The sequence below is a fragment of the Gobius niger genome (assembly GCF_951799975.1).
Source record: "Gobius niger genome assembly, contig: SCAFFOLD_66, whole genome shotgun sequence".
In the NCBI taxonomy this organism is placed as follows: domain Eukaryota; kingdom Metazoa; phylum Chordata; class Actinopteri; order Gobiiformes; family Gobiidae; genus Gobius; species Gobius niger.
In genome coordinates this window covers 58,576-78,447 of record NW_027639167.1, presented here as the reverse complement: position 1 = coordinate 78,447, position 19,872 = coordinate 58,576, and the positions used below count along the sequence as shown (strand labels likewise).

General features: G+C 46.4%; 1 protein-coding gene across 1 annotated transcript; it reads left to right on the top strand.

The window, feature by feature from the left end:
- Positions 1–877: 877 nt before the first annotated feature.
- Positions 878–13,917, top strand: LOC306982815 (uncharacterized protein; the record flags this gene model as incomplete). The annotated part of the gene is made up of 5 exons (XM_079583265.1): positions 878–941; positions 1,903–2,268; positions 4,940–5,025; positions 5,122–5,213; positions 13,824–13,917. 5 exons carry the CDS (start codon positions 878–880, stop codon positions 13,915–13,917), a joined length of 702 nt encoding a protein of 233 aa, XP_079439391.1.
- Positions 13,918–19,872: the final 5,955 nt, after the last annotated feature.

The following is a 19,872-nucleotide window of genomic DNA, read 5'->3' as shown; positions in this document are numbered from 1 at the left end:
GAAACGCTGACATTATAAATATATGACTTTTATACGGAGACAGGAGAGCAAAGAAAAGTGGAAGTCCTGAATGTGTTTCTAATGGAAGTCAATGGGAACAAGAACATTTAGACATAAAGAATCGTCACTACAGAAAAACCACTAAAGCTTCAAATCAATATTAGTCACGACTTTGACTCATCCAAGGCTCTAAAGACCACAGCCCAGCTCCAATGTTCATCACTCAGAACATATTCAGCTTATTACTTTTCCATTATATGTTTGGTCGTTTTGGAAAGACATCGAGCAGATTAAGAGATTTATGGTAATAAAAAGTATAAAAACTGTGAGTGTGTAAATGTTGTGGCTGTTTTTAGGCGTGTACATGTTTGTACAGGAGGGGCTGAATGTAAGAAAATGAAAGGCTTTAAAAAAACCTGTTCAAGAATCAAACCAAACTCAGCAGAACAAACAGTGCAGGACAAACATGGACTCCCCACAGCAAAGCTCAGGTCTAAAGAAACTCTGGTGTGGAAGAACCTCCCGCAGGTGCACACTGCCATTGTGTCCATGAGCTCCACACTTCAGCCGCCTTGTCTCAGTGTGAAGGTGGTGTGAGTGAATGGTGCTACATAAAGGAGAGACTTCCTGCAGAGCGGCTCAGACTGTGACCTCATCTTCATACACAGACTCGGCGCGGCTGGTCGGGGGGCGGAGCCTGTGTTCAGGATCTCCTCTGATCCGGGACCAGTCCTGGGCCGGGGTCTGTGAGGGGGCCTTGGGCCGTCGCGGGGCAGAGGTGCTGTGCAGGGAGCTGGGCTGTGGGGCTCCTCTCCTCCAGGGGGCGCTCTCTCCTCTGGGGCAGACGTTCCACTGTGAGGGCAACGAGTCTAAGCTGATGGACTGTCCCCGGACCAGGACGGGCCCAGAGACCTGCCCCACTCTCAACCTCACCTGTGCAGGTAAGGGGCGGGGCCAGGGGCGGGGCATGTAGAGGGGCGGGGCTCACCTGTGTTTGTGTCCAGAGCGGCTGAGGCTGGAGGGAGGGGCCAGTCGCTGTGAGGGGGCGGTGGAGGCGGAGCTCGGAGGAGAGTGGAGACCAGTGATGACCTATTACCCCAGGGACCCCTGGGACCTGGAGGCGGCGGCCGCCGTGTGTCGAGGCCTGGACTGTGGATCAACTGTTTCTACAGAAGAGAGAGACGGGTTTAACGAGAGTGAAGTGTGGGGGGTCAAGACTGACTGTGTGAAGGACAGATCTGCTGTGAGAGACTGTCTCGACGATAGTGTCTCATCTTATTCCCGCCGCCTACTCGTGGTTTGTTCAGGTTGGTTTGAATCCAGAGTCTCTTCTTCTCACAGTCTCTGCTCAGAGTCAGTTCACTGAATGTGGCGACGCCCCCTAGAGGAGGACACAGATAATCCTCTGCTCCCATTGGCCGAGGCGGGGAATACTCACTTACTTTTACTCGAGTACTTTTATTTAACCTCTGACCCCCCGCTTTAACCCAGCACATGTTCACCAGCTCGGCTTTACCCAAATCTGAAGCTTCAGGACTGGAGATCACAGCCTATAGGCCAGAGCAACGCCTCATTTGAAAGCTAAGAACTAACTGATCTTCATCTTTTCTTTTTCGCTGAGTCGTCGTCACTTTTCTAAAGTTCTTTTTCATCTGATTTTTGTGGCTGTTTTGTGGCTGTTGAAGCTTTAGATTTAGGTAAAGCCAAAGTGGAGAAGCTGTGCTGGGTTGAGGCGGGGCTTAAGTAGTGAATCACGCAGTACTTTTACTTGTACAGTAGTTATTGTGTATCTGATCTTCTTCTCTCTGACCAGTGTTTATGGATTATTGGTTTTTCCCTCAAACTGAAACATAAATCCTGGTCTCCCTGACGCTCTGAGCGTCTCCCCCTTTGTCTCCTCAGATCTGCTGAACGGTGTCCCGGAGGTGTCTGTGTCTGAGGGGGTGTGGGCTCCGCGGGCAGAGGGCGAGCTCTGGGGGCCGCGGGCACAGGAGGGTGAGTGGGCGTCGCCGGGAGAGGGCGGGGCCTGGGTGCAGATGGGGGCACATTTCCGGGTCAAATGCTCCGTGGAGCCGCAGTACCCGGGAGGCTCCTTCCAGCTGCTCTCTCCCACTCTCAACCTCACCCTGCCGGCCGTCAATCACTCCGCCCACTTCCTGTTTACTGACGTGAGCCCCGCCCACAAAGGGAACTACACCTGTGTTTACCTCCTGCAGGTGTTCAACCACAGCTTCACCTCCAACAGCTCCCTCTACATCCACCCAGGAGGTAAGGGGTACGGGGCGCCGTCTGGGACACAATTCAGAGCAAAACCACACAGGAGTTCAGCATCAAACACAGCTCTTCTCCTCACACTTCCCTTTAATGTGGACGTGGGAGTCACTCCTGCTGAGCCCCCTCTGGGTGGAAACAAAGCCCACAGTTATATTGGTCCATGTGAGAGCTCTGGGCTCATTTCTCCTTCTGGGGATCAAATATTCCTCCACAGAGTCAGAGCCAGAGGAAAATGTCCGTTCTCGCTCACGGACACATCAGTTCACTGTCAGAGGACGATCGAGAGCTGTTTGATTTTGTATCGATCGCTTCCACCTGTCAGGAATCATCATTGGGGAAACAGCTCCCCCTGGTGGCCGCGCATCATCAGCCAAACTGTTCTGTTTATTCCAGCGTGTGTTCCTTCTGAACTATAGTTGAATATATTTGAAATGTGAGGAGAAAGACGTGTGTCTGACCAGGCCAGTGTGTCATGGCCCTTTGACGCTTTAGACTTTTTAAACTTCGTCAGCGTTTGGGCCGAATTAATGATTCTCTGGCTCTAAAAACGCACTTTAACCTGAGCAATAGTTCAATAAAAGTCAAAGCTGCTCAGGGACATTTGACTTGAGTGAAAGTATTGAAAGAAATGGACGTTTCTGACCCGCAAACACAAGGAAGAATTGACTTTTTTACTTCCAGGCCTTTACAGAAAGTATCAAGTTCTAAACAGAAATACTACTCGAGTAGATTCTTAAAAACTCCACTTTAGTACTGAAGTAAATTTACTTTGTTTCTGACCCCCTCTGGTTCGTATACGAGCGAATGTGTGTGTGTGTGTTCTTGTAGTTAAGACATTGTGAGGACCAGTTTGAGTTTTTAACAGAGTGAGGACATATTTGTAAAGTGAGGACATTTTTGGTGGTCCTCACTTCTTTGAAGGACTGTTTGAGGGTCAAGATGTGGTTTTAGGGTCAGGGTTAGAATTGGGTTTAGATTAGGGCTCAGGTTAAAGGCTTAGGGCTCAGGTTAAAGGCTTAGGGCTCAGGTTAAAGGCTTAGGGCTCAGGTTAAAGGCTTAGGGCTCAGGTTAAAGGCTTAGGGCTCAGGGTTAGAGGCTTAGGGCTCAGGTTAAAGGCTTAGGGCTCAGGTTAAAGGCTTAGGGCTCAGGGTTAGAGGCTTAGGGCTCAGGTTAAAGGCTTAGAGCTCAGGTTAAAGGCTTAGGGCTCAGGGTTAAAGGCTTAGGGCTCAGGTTAAAGGCTTAGGGCTCAGGGTTAGAGGCTTAGGGCTCAGGGTAAAGGCTTAGGGCTCAGGGTTAAAGGCTTAGGGCTCAGGTTAAAGGCTTAGGGCTCAGGGTTAAAGGCTTAGGGCTCAGGTTAAAGGCTTAGGGCTCAGGTTAAAGGCTTAGGGCTCAGGTTAAAGGCTTAGGGCTCAGGTTAAAGGCTTAGGGCTCAGGTTAAAGGCTTAGGGCTCAGGTTAAAGGCTTAGGGCTCAGGTTAAAGGCTTAAGGCTCAGGTTAAAGGCTTAGGGCTCAGGGTTAAAGGCTTAGGGCTCAGGGTTAAAGGCTTAGGGCTCAGGTTAAAGGCTTAAGGCTCAGGTTAAAGGCTTAGGGCTCAGGTTAAAGGCTTAGGGCTCAGGTTAAAGGCTTAGGGCTCAGGTTAAAGACTTAGGGCTCAGGTTAAAGGCTTAGGGCTCAGGTTAAAGGCTTAGGGCTCAGGTTAAAGACTTAGGGCTCAGGTTAAAGGCTTAGGGCTCAGGGTTAAAGGCTTAGGGCTCAGGTTAAAGGCTTAGGGCTCAGGTTAAAGGCTTAGGGCTCAGGGTTAAAGGCTTAGGGCTCAGGTTAAAGGCTTAGGGCTCAGGTTAAAGACTTAGGGCTCAGGTTAAAGGCTTAGGGCTCAGGGTTAAAGGCTTAGGGCTCAGGTTAAAGGCTTAGGGCTCAGGTTAAAGGCTTAGGGCTCAGGGTTAAAGGCTTAGGGCTCAGTGTTAAAGGCTTAGGGCTCAGGTTAAAGGCTTAGGGCTCAGGTTAAAGGCTTAGGGCTCAGGTTAAAGGCTTAGGGCTCAGGGTTAAAGGCTTAGGGCTCAGTGTTAAAGGCTTAGGGCTCAGGTTAAAGACTTAGGGCTCAGGTTAAAGGCTTAGGGCTCAGGTTAAAGGCTTAGGGCTCAGGTTAAAGGCTTAAGGCTCAGGGTTAAAGGCTTAGGGCTCAGGTTAAAGGCTTAGGGCTCAGGTTAAAGGCTTAGGGCTCAGGGTTAAAGGCTTAGGGCTCAGGGTTAAAGGCTTAGGGCTCAGGTTAAAGGCTTAGGGCTCAGGGTTAAAGGCTTAGGGCTCAGGGTTAAAGGCTTAGGGCTCAGGGTTAAAGGCTTAGGGCTCAGGTTAAAGGCTTAGGGCTCAGGTTAAAGGCTTAGGGCTCAGGTTAAAGGCTTAGGGCTCAGGTTAAAGGCTTAGGGCTCAGGTTAAAGGCTTAGGGCTCAGGTTAAAGGCTTGAGGCTCAGGTTAAAGGCTTAGGGCTCAGGTTAAAGGCTTAGGGCTCAGGGTTAAAGGCTTAGGGCTCAGGGTTAAAGGCTTAGGGCTCAGGTTAAAGGCTTAGGGCTCAGGTTAAAGGCTTAGGGCTCAGGTTAAAGGCTTAGGGCTCAGGTTAAAGGCTTAGGGCTTCGTCCCGCTTTAGTGACGTGTGTCCCGTGTGTTCCAGTGTCTGACCTCCAGACCTTGGTGCGAGCGCTGGTCCTTCTCCTGCTGATGCCGCTGAACTTCATCCCGTACTTCTTCTACCGCCGGGTACGAGCGCTCCCTGAACCGCTGTTTCCTTGTTGCCGTGGTTACACACTGCAGCGCGAGTCGGGAAAGTGACTGTTTTGTGCGGTGTCGTTTCAGGCCACCAGGGGGCGCGAGAGAGCACAGAGAGCCGGGAGACGCAGAGCCCGCCCTGAAGAAGAAGAACGCACTGACGTCGCCTTTGACCAGATGTGATCCTGATACTTCTCCTGTTAGAGGTCGACCCATAAATCAGGCCAATATTTGGGTTCAAAGAAGCACCAATTATAAAGGAATTATAAAGGTTTGAATGAATCAGACCTGTGCCCCTATTAAAGCGCCCCCTACTGTCACGCTCAAAACAGACACATTTTTACAGCTCTGAAGCTTCGTACGCAGGATTAGAGACGAGACGTTTGGAAACATCTGCCATAAATATGCTTGAATAATATGTGCGTATCTTAGAAAAAGCCGCCGGTCGCCCTTTAGACTGCCCCATGTGGTTTTCCTGTAACCGCTGGTATTTAACCAGAACCATCGCAAATCCTCAACAACCCCCATGTTTTCAGCTGGGATCATTTGGGTCAAAGCCTCGTTAGAAATCACTTCATATAAAAGATTCTAAAAGCATCATAGTGACGTTTGTGCTGTTTGTGGGCTTGGACACACGTCTTATAACATATTACGGAAAAAGAATGAAAACACAAATATATATTGTTACATTATATTAGGATGATTTATTCGTGTGTCTGAAGTAAATGTAGGAATTCTCCTGGCGAGATCCCACGGCTCCCGGAGCGGCAGAAGGACCAGGGAGGCTTCGTTTGAAAGTTTCCAACACAAAAGAGCGCGAGTCTCGACCACCTTCTGTGCCGACGTTATGGAACAGAAGTCTGGGAGTTTCAAAGATTAAAGCGCAATGCAGCCCCCGCTCCAGCAGGTGGCGCCCTAGATCATTATTATCATTATTATCTACCCGCTGTTTAAAGGACGCAGGTTCTTGAGTCGTCGTCTGGACTCTGCAGTTGAAGTGTTGGACGTTTGGGGGGGGGGCTGTACTCGCACCTAAAGGGAAACAAACTGCAGAGTACAGATGAAGACTCAAGAGCCTTTGTCTAGAGGACAACTCCTGCACGACTGAGAGCTCACACAGACATGGTTCTATCGTTTTATTATTGTGTTTTACTGCGATTGTTCTGAGACGAGGATTTATGGAAACAAATCAAACGGAAGTGAAGAGACGACGGACCATAAATATTGTAAATAACTTTAGACGTTTTATTGAGCTTTAGTGTCTTTTGTTTCCACGACTGTTGCATCTGTTCAGAGACAGATTAAAGTCGTCATTATGTTCATCCCCATTCAGTTTGATCACTTTAATGCTTTTCATTTTGTGTCACAGAGTGAGGGGCCGGTCGTCACAGAGTGAGGGGCCGGTCGTCACAGAGTGAGGGGCCGGTCGTTTTAACATTTTCTCCCATTGACTCCAATTATAAACTCTCTTTTTCATGGCTCGGCCGTCACACTTTAAAGTCAGATTGTTTTGGTTGTTTGTGTTTCTTCTGATCAGAGGAAACATTTGTGGTTTTTATTTTTCAAACTGAATTTCGAGCATTTACCCTGAAATGACATTTCCAATGCATTTCTATGGGAGAAACCTGACATCACAGTGAGGCTGTTTCTGTGCAGTTATGAGGCTCATGGGGGAGGGGCTTATACAGGGGGGGGGGGGGTTGGAGTGAGTTGGGGGTGGTTGTCCATGGTGGGGGTGGTTGTCGGGTGTTTTTGTTACAAACATGGCTGTAATTAAGCAGCTCTTTATAAAACACCTAAACACAGATTATAAAAACAGCCCAAAAAGTGAGTTTCTAATGGGAGTCAATGGGAGAAAATGTGAAAACTCAACTTTACATAAAAGCTAAAAAACGACTAAACCAAAGTTGTTCCTGACCTTTGACCCAAGAGTGTTTTAACATTTTAAATCCTAATTCTGCCCAAACTCACTTTTATATGAGAAATGAGCCACTTTGTTCATTTTGGAAATTGTCTTTAAAATATTTGAATATTATGTATAGTTTTGTGCAGAACTGAAGTGGATTTACATAATTATGTGAAAAATATTACTCAACAATATTTTTCCGGCAGTTGAAAAAGCGTCAGTAACTTTTACGGCTGATACAGAAACAAATAAAGCAGAAGTGAAGAAACCAGACGGATAAATATTGTAAATAACTTTATTGACTTTTCTGATGGTTTGTTTTCAGCGACTGCATCAGGTCAGATCAGGGGGGCCCAAACTGTTAGTCTCCGAGGCCACAGTGTGGCCCGCGGGCCAAACACGGCCATGTCAAGCCAAACATATAACTGCAAATAATAATAGTTACTTTATTTGATTCTTTAGTAGCAGCTACACGTTTGCATTGTGTCTATGCAAACAACACGCTACATTAAAACACATGTTCAGATGAAGTATGTTCCTCCCCTACATGTTCAGATGAAGTATGTTCCTCCCCTACATGTTCAGATGAAGTATGTTCCTCCCCTACATGTTCAGATGAAGTATGTTCCTCCCCTACATGTTCAGATGAAGTATGTTCCTCCCCTACATGTTCAGATGAAGTATGTTCCTCCTCTACATGTTCAGATGAAGTATGTTCCTCCCCTACATGTTCAGATGAAGTATGTTCCTCCCCTACATGTTCAGATGAAGTATGTTCCTCCCCTACATGTTCAGATGAAGTATGTTCCTCCCCTACATGTTCAGATGAAGTATGTTCCTCCCCTACATGTTCAGATGAAGTATGTTCCTCCTCTACATGTTCAGATGAAGTATGTTCCTCCCCTACATGTTCAGATGAAGTATGTTCCTCCCCTACATGTTCAGATGAAGTATGTTCCTCCCCTACATGTTCAGATGAAGTATGTTCCTCCCCTACATGTTCAGATGAAGTATGTTCCTCCCCTACATGTTCAGATGAAGTATGTTCTTCCCCTACATGTTCAGATGAAGTATGTTCTTCCCCTACATGTTCAGATGAAGTATGTTCTTCCCCTACATGTTTAGATGAAGTATGTTCCTCCCCTACATGTTCCAGCCGTGTCCTCATGTGTAGAATGAGCTCAGACCTGCAGTTACACATAAGACCTGAGGGGGCAGTAGTGAGCATCAAAAGGACCAACACTCATCCAGTCCCTTTAACTCTGGCAAAAGCCTGGTTTTAGTGGAACAGAATCAACAGCCTGTATCTACAGCAGCGACAGTGACTTGACCTCATTCACTGACCTCAAAGAAAAAGCCACATTAGATCATTATCAACATTATTTTATAAGTCATGTTTGACGTCGATGCTACGCTAACGCTCTGTGATAAACACCGAGACGCCACAAAGGAGTGAAACAGCGCCCCCAGTATGACGCTGGTGGCCAAACAGTGAACTGCACCCACATTTACCATTGAGAATGAATGGGAGAGAGTTGGTCTTAAGCAGATGAGGCTCAAAAGGAGGTCACTCTCTGGACAATGGGATTGTTCTGGTCACATTTGTCCCGCGGGCCACACTTTGGGAACCCCTGGTCTAGACTCAGATGCAGTGGTCATGATGTGAATGGAGTTTTACGGCTTTAAGAGTTTGACTTTTGTGTGTTACTGATGTTGAAGTATTTTCTGCTGTGAAACGTTTGGTTTGTGACAGATTGAAACGTGCATTAGGGGAGAGAGAGCGGGGCTGGTCGTCACACTTGTTTAGACTCCAGTCTAATTCTCATCCACAAAACGTCCCACAAGAGTCGCACAGACGGAACAGGAAGTCTCTTCCTTTGAGACGACGAAAAACCTAAACTTTCTCTAATTATTCAGAAACGACTTTAACAAACGCTCAGTTATGAAAATAGTTTCTACTAAATAAAGATACAAAGACATGGAGACAAAGAGCAAAGAGGTTCAACAGCCCATAAATACACAAAGACACGCCTCTAAACATCCATATTTGGGCATGACCATGAGTTCATCAAGTACATGAGTACTTTATAAGTACTTTATAAGTACTTTATAAGTACTTTATGAGTTCACGAGTCATTGTGATTTCTTATTGAGAAACATCAGTTTAAATAAACAAAAACTTCCTTAAAAAAAATATTTCCACAGAATAAACGTCAGTAACAAGACTTTGATGTAACATGAAAAAGAATCAAAGTTGAATTATTTAAACTCACTGTTAAACCAGGACTTAAAACGATCAGTTATTGAAATTATAATTCATAGTTCTTTGTGGCGACATCAGTGTTTGAAGCCGTTTTATTGACGACCAGCCTCGTCTGAACTGATCAAAAACAGCAGAAATGAGAGATTTTGTAAATAACCAAAGTTTTTTGAAACGGTGTCATTAATTTCCTGATGTTAATCCTCAGTTTATACTTTTATTCTTGTATCTTTCACTGATGACGTATTTCCTGCTGATTCTGCTTCTTTTATAATATTTGACTTTTATGAGTTGATTCATGTATTAGACAAAAAAAACAATAAAAGTGAACAAAACCTCTTCATCCCAGAGTGACGTGTCGTCTCTGCTCCTCTTCATCCCAGTCGCTCAGATCAGAGCCGACCAATCAGAGCCAGGACCGTTCTCTTTGTCCAACAAGCTCAAGATCACATGACTCTCCTTTTAGCCAATCAGCACGAGGCTGTGTCTCCACCACACGAGACGCCATGAAGGGCCCGAGTAGAACATCTGTGAACATCTGCAGCAGCTCCTCTTCACTGGTTACAATCCAACACTCAGGAAACACTGAACTGGACTAAAGTCTGAGAGAGTGAATGTCCACCCTCGTCCCTAAGCCCACACTCACCACACAGGCCCTCACTATATGTGTCTGAATGTCCACCCTCGTCCCCCACACTCACCACACAGGCCCTCACTATATGTGTCTGAATGTCCACCCTCGTCCCCCACACTCACCACACAGGCCCTCACTATATGTGTCTGAATGTCCACCCTCGTCCCTAAGCCCACACTCACCACACAGGCCCTCACTATATGTGTCTTTCTTCAGAGTGAGACTTTAGGTCAGACATGAGTGACAGTAACATGAGGCTAAACACAGTGAGCTCTTTGTTTGCAGTAAAAAGGCTGAGGCCTCATTACTCTTCAGTCACAGACTGAGAAGTGAAGAAGGAAGTCATGGAGCTTCTGCTTTATCAATTTTATTTGTATAGCGCTTTTCATACATGTCATGTAACACAAAGTGCTTTACAGATTTAAAAACATTCTCTCACACCCACTTCCTTCCAGAAAAAACAGACACATTGTAGCATTCACACTCCCCCCACCCACCTCCCCAGAGACACACCACACAAGCACACAATACACACTCAAGGTAAAACAGTGGAGATTATGGACAAAAGGCTAAGATAAGGCTAAGATAAGGCTGGGTGCAGATAAACCAGGTAAGGGAACACCATCCAAGGAGCCGTCTGCATCGGGAGCGGCACCTCGGCTGCAGCCGCAGGGACCAAAACAGGGTGCCCGGACAACACCACACCTCCATCCAGACACCCACAAGACAGCACCCCAGCAGCCACAGCCAATCACCGCTCCCGAGGCAGAGGGCTCCTCCAGAGGAAACTGGAAGAGCATAAAAATTGTTAAAATAAATAAAAGTACGTAAGTAAAATTGAATAATAGGATAATAAGAAAAAATAAGACCGAGAGGTAAAATACATAAATACAGAATAAATATTAATAACTATTAAATGTCAATTTAATAGTTAGACAGAACTAGACAGACAGAACTTCAGACTCTGCTGCAGGTAAGAGTCATATCATATTCTGAAACTCAAATCTGTAGTAAAAACATAATATATGGAAAATTATTATTACAATTACAAAAAGAAAAATATTTGAAAATCCTGTATCTAATCCAAAAAAATGTTTTTTTTTTATTTACTCTCGGGTTTGAATTTTGGGCCAAAATCTGGGACTTTTCGTCGATGTTCACTGGGTGAAAATTGCGACGGCGCAAAAGAAAGAAAGAAAGAAAGTAAGAAAGAAAGAAACAAAGAAAGAAAGAATAATTTTCTCACAGGAAAACAGTGTTTCCGCTCACGCCGGCGCCATAAACTATATATCTGTGGAAAGTGCTTGCGCATTCCTACCTCATGGTCGAGGTCCTGTCGCCCATTGACTTTTATGGGCTCTGTACAATTACAATGTTGATTTTTGCATTATATCTGTATGTGCACGAGACGTGCACGACAAGAAGAAGAGTGCGTTAGTGAGTGTTTGAGCTCATGCTAAACTCTGCTGATGCTAAACTTCGCTGATGCTAAACTCTGCTGATGCTAAACTCTGCTAATGCTAAACTCTGCTGATGCTAAACTCCGCTAATGCTAAACTCTGCTAATGCTAAACTCCGCTAATGCTAAACTCTGCTGATGCTAAACTCCGCTAATGCTAAACTCTGCTAATGCTAAACTCTGCTAATGCTAAACTCTGCTAATGCTAAACTCTGCTGATGCTAAACTCTGCTAATGCTAAACTCTGCTAATGCTAAACTCTGCTAATGCTAAACTCTGCTGATGCTAAACTCTGCTAATGCTAAACTCTGCTGATGCTAAACTCTGCTGATGCTAAACTCTGCTGATGCTAAACTCTGCTAATGCTAAACTCCGCTAATGCTAAACTCTGCTGATGCTAAACTCCGCTAATGCTAAACTCTGCTAATGCTAAACTCTGCTAATGCTAAACTCCGCTAATGCTAAACTCTGCTAATGCTAAACTCCGCTGATGCTAAACTCTGCTGATGCTAAACTCTGCTGATGCTAAACTCTGCTAATGCTAAACTCCGCTGATGCTAAACTCTGCTGATGCTAAACTCTGCTAATGCTAAACTCTGCTGATGCTAAACTCTGCTAATGCTAAACTCTGCTAATGCTAAACTCTGCTAATGCTAAACTCTGCTGATGCTAAACTCTGCTGATGCTAAACTCCGCTGATGCTAAACTCTGCTAATGCTAAACTCTGCTAATGCTAAACTCTGCTAATGCTAAACTCTGCTGATGCTAAACTCTGCTAATGCTAAACTCTGCTAATGCTAAACTCTGCTGATGCTAAACTCTGCTGATGCTAAACTCTGCTATTGCTAAACTCTGCTAATGCTAAACTCTGCTAATGCTAAACTCTGCTAATGCTAAACTCTGCTAATGCTAAACTCTGCTGATGCTAAACTCTGCTGATGCTAAACTCCGCTGATGCTAAGCTAATGCTAAACTCTGCTAATGCTAAGCTAATGCTAAACTCCGCTGATGCTAAACTCTGCCGGCCTCCAGACACAAGCGTCTGCAAAGGTTGAGTGTCTGTCGGCTGTTTTAAGCTGTTATTGGTTATTTGTCATGTGTTGCTCAAGACCAGTTACGAAGTTGTTTGCTTCAAACAATTACAATGCTTAACCCCGTCTAAACCTAGCTCATTTTCTCCAGTTCGGCTTTATCCAAATCGACAATCTTGACTGGAGAGCTATAGGCGCGTGTATTGTGTAATACCTAATTTGAAAGCTAAGGCCCACAAAGCTGATTGTAAGTTTGTCGTGTGGTCGCTGAGGTTTTGTCACTTCTTTGTTGTGTTATTGTTGCTTTTCTAGCACACTTTTATTACTTTTTTTCATCTTCATCCTTATTATTTTGACGCTTTTAGGTTTGGGTTAAACTGGAGAAAATGTCCTCGGTTCAGGTTGGGGTTAAGAGTTTGAATGTGTTTAAAGAGGGGGTGTTCTGCTTTTGTCAGTCCCATAGCACCAGTCTATATCTCACTACAATGATGACAAACCTTCTGCTGGTCTGTAAATGCAGTAAATTAGAATAACTGCCTTGTATAAAATGTCTCTCTCAAAATGGCTGTAGTGAATGTCTTGAAATAGGCCTCTGTCTCTTTAAGAACCTCTGAGCCTTTAGACACGCCCCCTCCACACGCTGTCTGTGGCATCAGTGGGGAGGGGGTTCTGCTGAGGAGCAGTGGTTGGTTACTCGGCTGGTGACCAAAGCTCGGAGGCGTCTCCAGGAGGTGGGGGCGTTCCTAGGAGGACTCAGGCAAACCTATCCCTAAAATGGCCGCCATCAGAGTTTTTACAGATTACTCAGAAATACGTGACTGTGCCAAGGCAACACTTCAGCCATGTTTTTAACCTATTAACTCCCGCCTGAACTGAGCATTTTCTCGAGTTCAGCTTTACCCAAATCCTGTAGGCCAGTGTAACGCCTGCTTTGAAAGCTGAGATCTACAAAACTCATCTTAATGGATCTTTTTCCTCACGTCATCAGATTTTTTTTCCATCATTTTTGAGGGGTTTCAACTCATTTCTGTAACTTTTTTGTAAATGTTTTGTCACTTTTATAATTTTATCGTAATTTTTTATGTCATTTTTTGTCAAATTTTTGTCACATTTTTGTCAATTTTCGCTATTTTTTGTGACATTTGTCATTTTTTTTGGTCATTTTTCCGTCAATTTGTTGTCACTTTTTGGTCATTTTTTATGTCATTTTTTGTCAAATTTTTTGTCAAATTTTTTGTCAAATTTGTTGTCAAATTTTTTGTCAAATTTTTTGTCAAATTTTTGGCACTTTTTCATCATTTTATGTCATTTTTTCGTCAAATATTTGTACATTATTTTTTGGGGACATTTTTGTAATTTTTCATTAATTTTTCATTAATTTTTTGTCACATTTTCTTCATTGTTTTCGTCTCAGTTCTGTTGCTATTTTCACAACTTTTTTCCAGAAGATGGACCGTAATCATCAGGCTCATCTTGACCCGTGATGATTCTGTTCACAGGAGAGCGGTGCCTCGGCTGGTGTCCTGGTGGAGCCCAGAGAACCTGGAGCTGATGATTGAAGTTGGACCCTCTCCCCCTCTGGACGCTGTTTAACCCTTCACAAATTGTACAAACTTTATCTGAGGGCCAACAAAGAGGGAGCTGAATAATTTGCCTCGACTCTCTGCTTCTTGTGTGGTTAAAGTCTCATCCAACCAACTCCGGACATGACATGGCTGCATCAACCCAGAGTGAACACCAGATGGCAGCAGGTGTCCCTCTACAGCCCTGGTTGCTTTTAGTTTGGATTAAAAGTTATTTTCCCGTTTGCACCTGGGAACTGTCCGTGGTCCTGAACCCAGATTGGCTTGGAATTCATCTCCTCTTAGGGTTAGAGGAGCTGGATGAGGAGGCAGCAGTGGGGCTGGCTCTTAGGGTTAGGGGAGCTGGATGAGGAGGCAGCAGTGGGGCTGGCTCTTAGGGTCAGAGGAGCTGGATGAGGAGGCAGCAGTGGGGCTGGCTCTTAGAGTTAGAGGAGCTGGATGAGGAGGCAGCAGTGGGGCTGGCTCTTAGGGTTAGAAGAGCTGGATGAGGAGGCAGCAGTGGGGCTGGCTCTTAGGGTTAGAGGAGCTGGATGAGGAGGCAGCAGTGGGGCTGGCTCTTAGGGTTAGAGGAGCTGGATGAGGAGGCAGCAGTGGGGCTGGCTCTTAGGGTTAGTGGAGCTGGATGAGGAGGCAGCAGTGGGGCTGGCTCTTAGGGTTAGAGGAGCTGGATGAGGAGGCAGCAGTGGGGCTGGCTCTTAGGGTTAGTGGAGCTGGATGAGGAGGCAGCAGTGGGGCTGGCTCTTAGGGTTAGAGGAGCTGGATGAGGAGGCAGCACCCTGGACACTGTTGAATCAATCAAACTTTTTTTATAAAGCGCTTTTCATACCGAAAGGTTTCACAAAGTGCTTTACAGATTACAACATTTAAAACAATGCGCCTGCACAACCTCCCATATATATATTTTATATATTAGTATTAAATAAATAGATTAGCCAATGCAGCGATTCTCAAAGCGGTGTAATGTGGTCCCGCCTCCTGGTCTTCGTCAGGTGTAATTTGGTCCCGCCTCCTGGTCTTCGTCAGGACACGAGCTGCTGTAAACCTGAGATCCTCTTTTTGGGAAGACCAGAAAGCAGGGCATTACAGTAGTCGATACGACTGGTGATAAAAGCATGCATGAGCGTCTCCGTGTTGGCCCGAGAGAGAATGGGGCGACTCTGGCTCTGTTCTTTAGATGTAAAAACCTGTCTTTGTTATATTCTTAATGTGTGTAATAAACGCCAGCTCAGAGTTAAAGATCACACCCAGGTTCTTCACCTGTGAGGAAGGATTAAAGACAGTGACGGTAGTTTGGGTAAAAGTCTCTCTCTCTGGTTAAGCTGGAGAAAGTTTTCTGCCATCCAGGATTTGATCTAAAACGCAGTTAAAAAGTGCATCCATTGGCCTGGTGTCATCAGGAGACATGGAGATGTATAACTGTGTATCATCAGCATCACTGTGAAAGTCGACCCCGTGTCTCCTGATGACATCACCAAGTGGGAGCATAAAAAAGTTAAAAAGCACTGGGCCTAAAATCGAACCCTGGGGCACACCGCATGTAATGCTGTGAACCTTAGAGGAACAAGTATCCACACTCACCATGACCGTCCTGTCTGTGAGGGAGGAAGTAAACCATTTGTGTGCAGCACCAGAGAGGCCGATGTGTTTTAAACGAGTTAAAGGAATAGTGTGGTCGTTTGACCCTCTCCCACCCTGGACACTGTTTAACCCTCTCCCCGCTGATTAATTTGCCTCGACTCTGCTTCTTGTGTGGATAAAGTCTCATCCAACCAACTCCGGACATGACATGGCTGCATCAACCCAGAGTGAACACCAGATGGCAGCAGGTGTCCCTCTACAGCCCTGGTTGCTTTTAGTCTGGATTAAAAGTGATTTTCCCCGTTTGCACCTGGGAACTGTCCGTGGTCCTGAACCCAGAGGAGCTGGATGAGGAGGCAGCAGTGGGGCTGGCTCTTAGGGTTAGAGGAGCTGGATGAGGAGGCAGCAGTGGGGCTGGTTCTTAGGGTTAGAGGAGCTGGATGAGGAGGCAGCAGTGGGGCTGGTTCTTAGGGTTAGAGGAGCTGGATGAGGAGGCAGCAGTGGGGCTGGCTCATAGGGTTAGAGGAGCTGGATGAGGAGGCAGCAGTGGGGCTGGCTCTTAGGGTTAGTGGAGCTGGATGAGGAGGCAGCAGTGGGGCTGGCTCTTAGGGTTAGAGGAGCTGGATGAAGAGGCAGCAGTGGGGCTGGCTCTTAGGGTTAGTGGAGCTGGATGAGGAGGCAGCAGTGGGGCTGGCTCTTAGGGTTAGAGGAGCTGGATGAGGAGGCAGCAGTGGGGCTGGCTCTTAGGGTTAGAGGAGCTGGATGAGGAGGCAGCAGTGGGGCTGGCTCTTAGGGTTAGTGGAGCTGGATGAGGAGGCAGCAGTGGGGCTGGTTCTTAGGGTTAGAGGAGCTGGATGAGGAGGCAGCAGTGGGGCTGGCTCTTAGGGTTAGGGGAGCTGGATGAGGAGGCAGCAGTGGGGCTGGTTCTTAGGGTTAGAGGAGCTGGATGAGGAGGCAGCAGTGGGGCTGGCTCTTAGGGTTAGAGGAGCTGGATGAGGAGGCAGCAGTGGGGCTGGTTTTTAGGGTTAGAGGAGCTGGATGAGGAGGCAGCAGTGGGGCTGGCTCTTAGGGTTAGTGGAGCTGGATGAGGAGGCAGCAGTGGGGCTGGCTCTTAGGGTTAGAGGAGCTGGATGAGGAGGCAGCAGTGGGGCTGGCTCTTAGGGTTAGAGGAGCTGGATGAGGAGGCAGCAGTGGGGCTGGCTCTTAGGGTTAGAGGAGCTGGATGAGGAGGCAGCAGTGGGGCTGGTTTTTAGGGTTAGAGGAGCTGGATGAGGAGGCAGCAGTGGGGCTGGCTCTTAGGGTTAGTGGAGCTGGATGAGGAGGCAGCAGTGGGGCTGGTTCTTAGGGTTAGAGGAGCTGGATGAGGAGGCAGCAGTGGGGCTGGCTCTTAGGGTTAGAGGAGCTGGATGAGGAGGCAGCAGTGGGGCTGGCTCTTAGGGTTAGTGGAGCTGGATGAGGAGGCAGCAGTGGGGCTGGCTCTTAGGGTTAGAGGAGCTGGATGAAGAGGCAGCAGTGGGGCTGGCTCTTAGGGTTAGTGGAGCTGGATGAGGAGGCAGCAGTGGGGCTGGCTCTTAGGGTTAGAGGAGCTGGATGAGGAGGCAGCAGTGGGGCTGGCTCTTAGGGTTAGAGGAGCTGGATGAGGGGGCAGCAGTGGGGCTGGCTCTTAGGGTTAGTGGAGCTGGATGAGGAGGCAGCAGTGGGGCTGGTTCTTAGGGTTAGTGGAGCTGGATGAGGAGGCAGCAGTGGGGCTGGCTCTAAAGGTTAGAGGAGCTGGATGAGGAGGCAGCAGTGGGGCTGGCTCTTAGGGTTAGAGGAGCTGGATGAGGAGGCAGCAGTGGGGCTGGCTCTTAGGGTTAGAGGAGCTGGATGAGGAGGCAGCAGTGGGGCTGGCTCTTAGGGTTAATGGAGCTGGATGAGGAGGCAGCAGTGGGGCTGGCTCTTAGGGTTAGAGGAGCTGGATGAGGAGGCAGCAGTGGGGCTGGCTCTTAGGGTTAGAGGAGCTGGATGAGGAGGCAGCAGTGGGGCTGGCTCTTAGGGTTAGAGGAGCTGGATGAGGAGGCAGCAGTGGGGCTGGTTCTTAGGGTTAGGGGAGCTGGATGAGGAGGCAGCAGTGGGGCTGGCTCTTAGGGTTAGAGGAGCTGGATGAGGGGGCAGCAGTGGGGCTGGTTCTTTGGGTTAGAGGAGCTGGATGAGGAGGCAGCAGTGGGGCTGGCTCTTAGGGTTAGAGGAGCTGGATGAGGTGTGTGCCGTTGGGGAGGACGGAGGAGCGGAGAGGACGCTGGCGCTGGCTGTTCGCCGCTTTTCTGCAAATCCGTCCTACCGTCCTACCGTACTATTACTATTCTTGCGGTAGTTATTGTAATCACTATAGCAATTGACTGATATTTTTTGCGCTTCTTAGTACTGATTGTTATGGGAAGTGTTACCCGGCACATACCTGTCACTACGCTGAACCCGGGAAAGTCAGAGTGCATCCTCCACTCTTTGGCTTCAAATCCCTGAGCCCTGGAACCAACATTGGGTGCTTCAAGTAGGATTGTGCCTACTGCTGTTGTCCTGGTGTTACATGTCCTCCCTGGACTGTCCTTTCACCGGGGCTTGGACGCCCGATGGCCGCTTGCCTGGAGCGGCCATGCTAGCGGTGGTAGCCGCTACTCTCATGACATCGAGTCCCATGAGTCTCCACGGATCCTGCATCGCCTCTGCCTTCAAGCGGATGTCTGCACGTGGAATACCATCCCTGTGGAAGCTGTGGATCATCCTGGCTTGTGTCGCTGTCATTCACGGGTACACGCCTGGATTTCGGCTAGCCGCTAACTCATCACGCATCATGTTGTGGTCCGACACCCCGACGCAGCATCTCCGAGCTCTCGATAATAACAACCGCACTGCAAAATCCCACTTCCTTAATACTAGATAAATACACTTGTTTTTAGTGAAAATTTACTAGAAACAAGTGAAATTATCTGCCAGTGCAGTAAGTGAATTTTTCTTACTAAGATTTCTTGAAATAAGAATAATATCTAGATCTAAATAAAGCTAAAAATAAGTATTTTACACTTATTCTAAGCAACAAATGAAGACAATTAAATCTTAAAATAAGCCTTAAACACTTATTCTAAGTAACAAATGACAATTAAATCTTAAAATAAGCTTAAAACCCTTATTATAAGGAACAAATCAAGGCAAATAATCTAAAAAAGAAGTACATTTAATCATTTTTAAGATTTTTTTATTCCTTAAATTAAGCTAATTAATCCTAAAACTAGTACTTTAAGATTATATTTCTTGTACAGGGCAAATGAAAATAAAACTGAAGCAGAGCATAATCTTTGTCAATGTTTATTTGTACACTTGAATGGTACAATCAACAATCAAAGATTGCAACATCTTCAAACCTCGTGTCTGACAAACTGAACGTTGAGTGTTATAGATACAATGAATGTAACTAATCTCAATGTTTTTTAAACCTGAAATAAAATGGGCTGACTGGTATTTAAAAAAAAAGATCTCTGGTCATATGTGCAACTCTCTTTAAAGGAACAGGCCACCGTTTTTACATACTGAGATATGTTCTTACCTAACCTTAGTCGAGTTAATATATCCCCGTCTGGTCTTTGTCCGTGCGCTCACACATACGCAGCCTCTCCCACATGTCACATAGCTCCAAAAAAGCTCACGATAGAAGCTACCAAGCTCTTCCACGTGTTCCCTATTTAAATAAAGTTACGTGAAGTGTTTTCATGTGAAGTATATTTACACAGAAATGTAGCATGTGGATTTTATAAGCAGATAAAAAGGGGGACTATATTGTGAGGCGTAATGATACGAGGAGCACAACGTCCGCGCAGTAACTCCTAAAGACTTCCCCCGCTCACTTCCGTCAATAACCTTTAGGAGTTACTGCGCGGACGTTTTGCTCCTCGTATCATTACGCCTCACAATATAGTCCCCCTTTTTATTTGCTTATAAAATCGACATGTTACATTTCTGTGTAAATATACTTCGCATGAAAACACTTCACGTAACTTTATTTAAATAGGGAACACGTGGAAGAGCTTGGTAGCTTCTATCGTGAGCTTTTTTGGAGCTATGTGACATGTGGGAGAGGCTGCGTATGTGTGAGCGCACGGACAAAGACCAGACGGGGATATATTAACTCGACTAAGGTTAGGTAAGAACATATCTCAGTATGTAAAAACGGTGGCCTATTCCTTTAAAGGAACAGGCCAGCGTTTCTCCACACTGAGATATGTTCTTACCTGAGCTGTGACGAGTTCTTTAGGACCTGTCTGATCTTCAGTCACGTAAACACAGCGCAGACGGCGTTAGCATTTAGCCTCTCCCTCTCTCCTCTATAGCTCCAAAACAGGTCAAGATAGAAGCT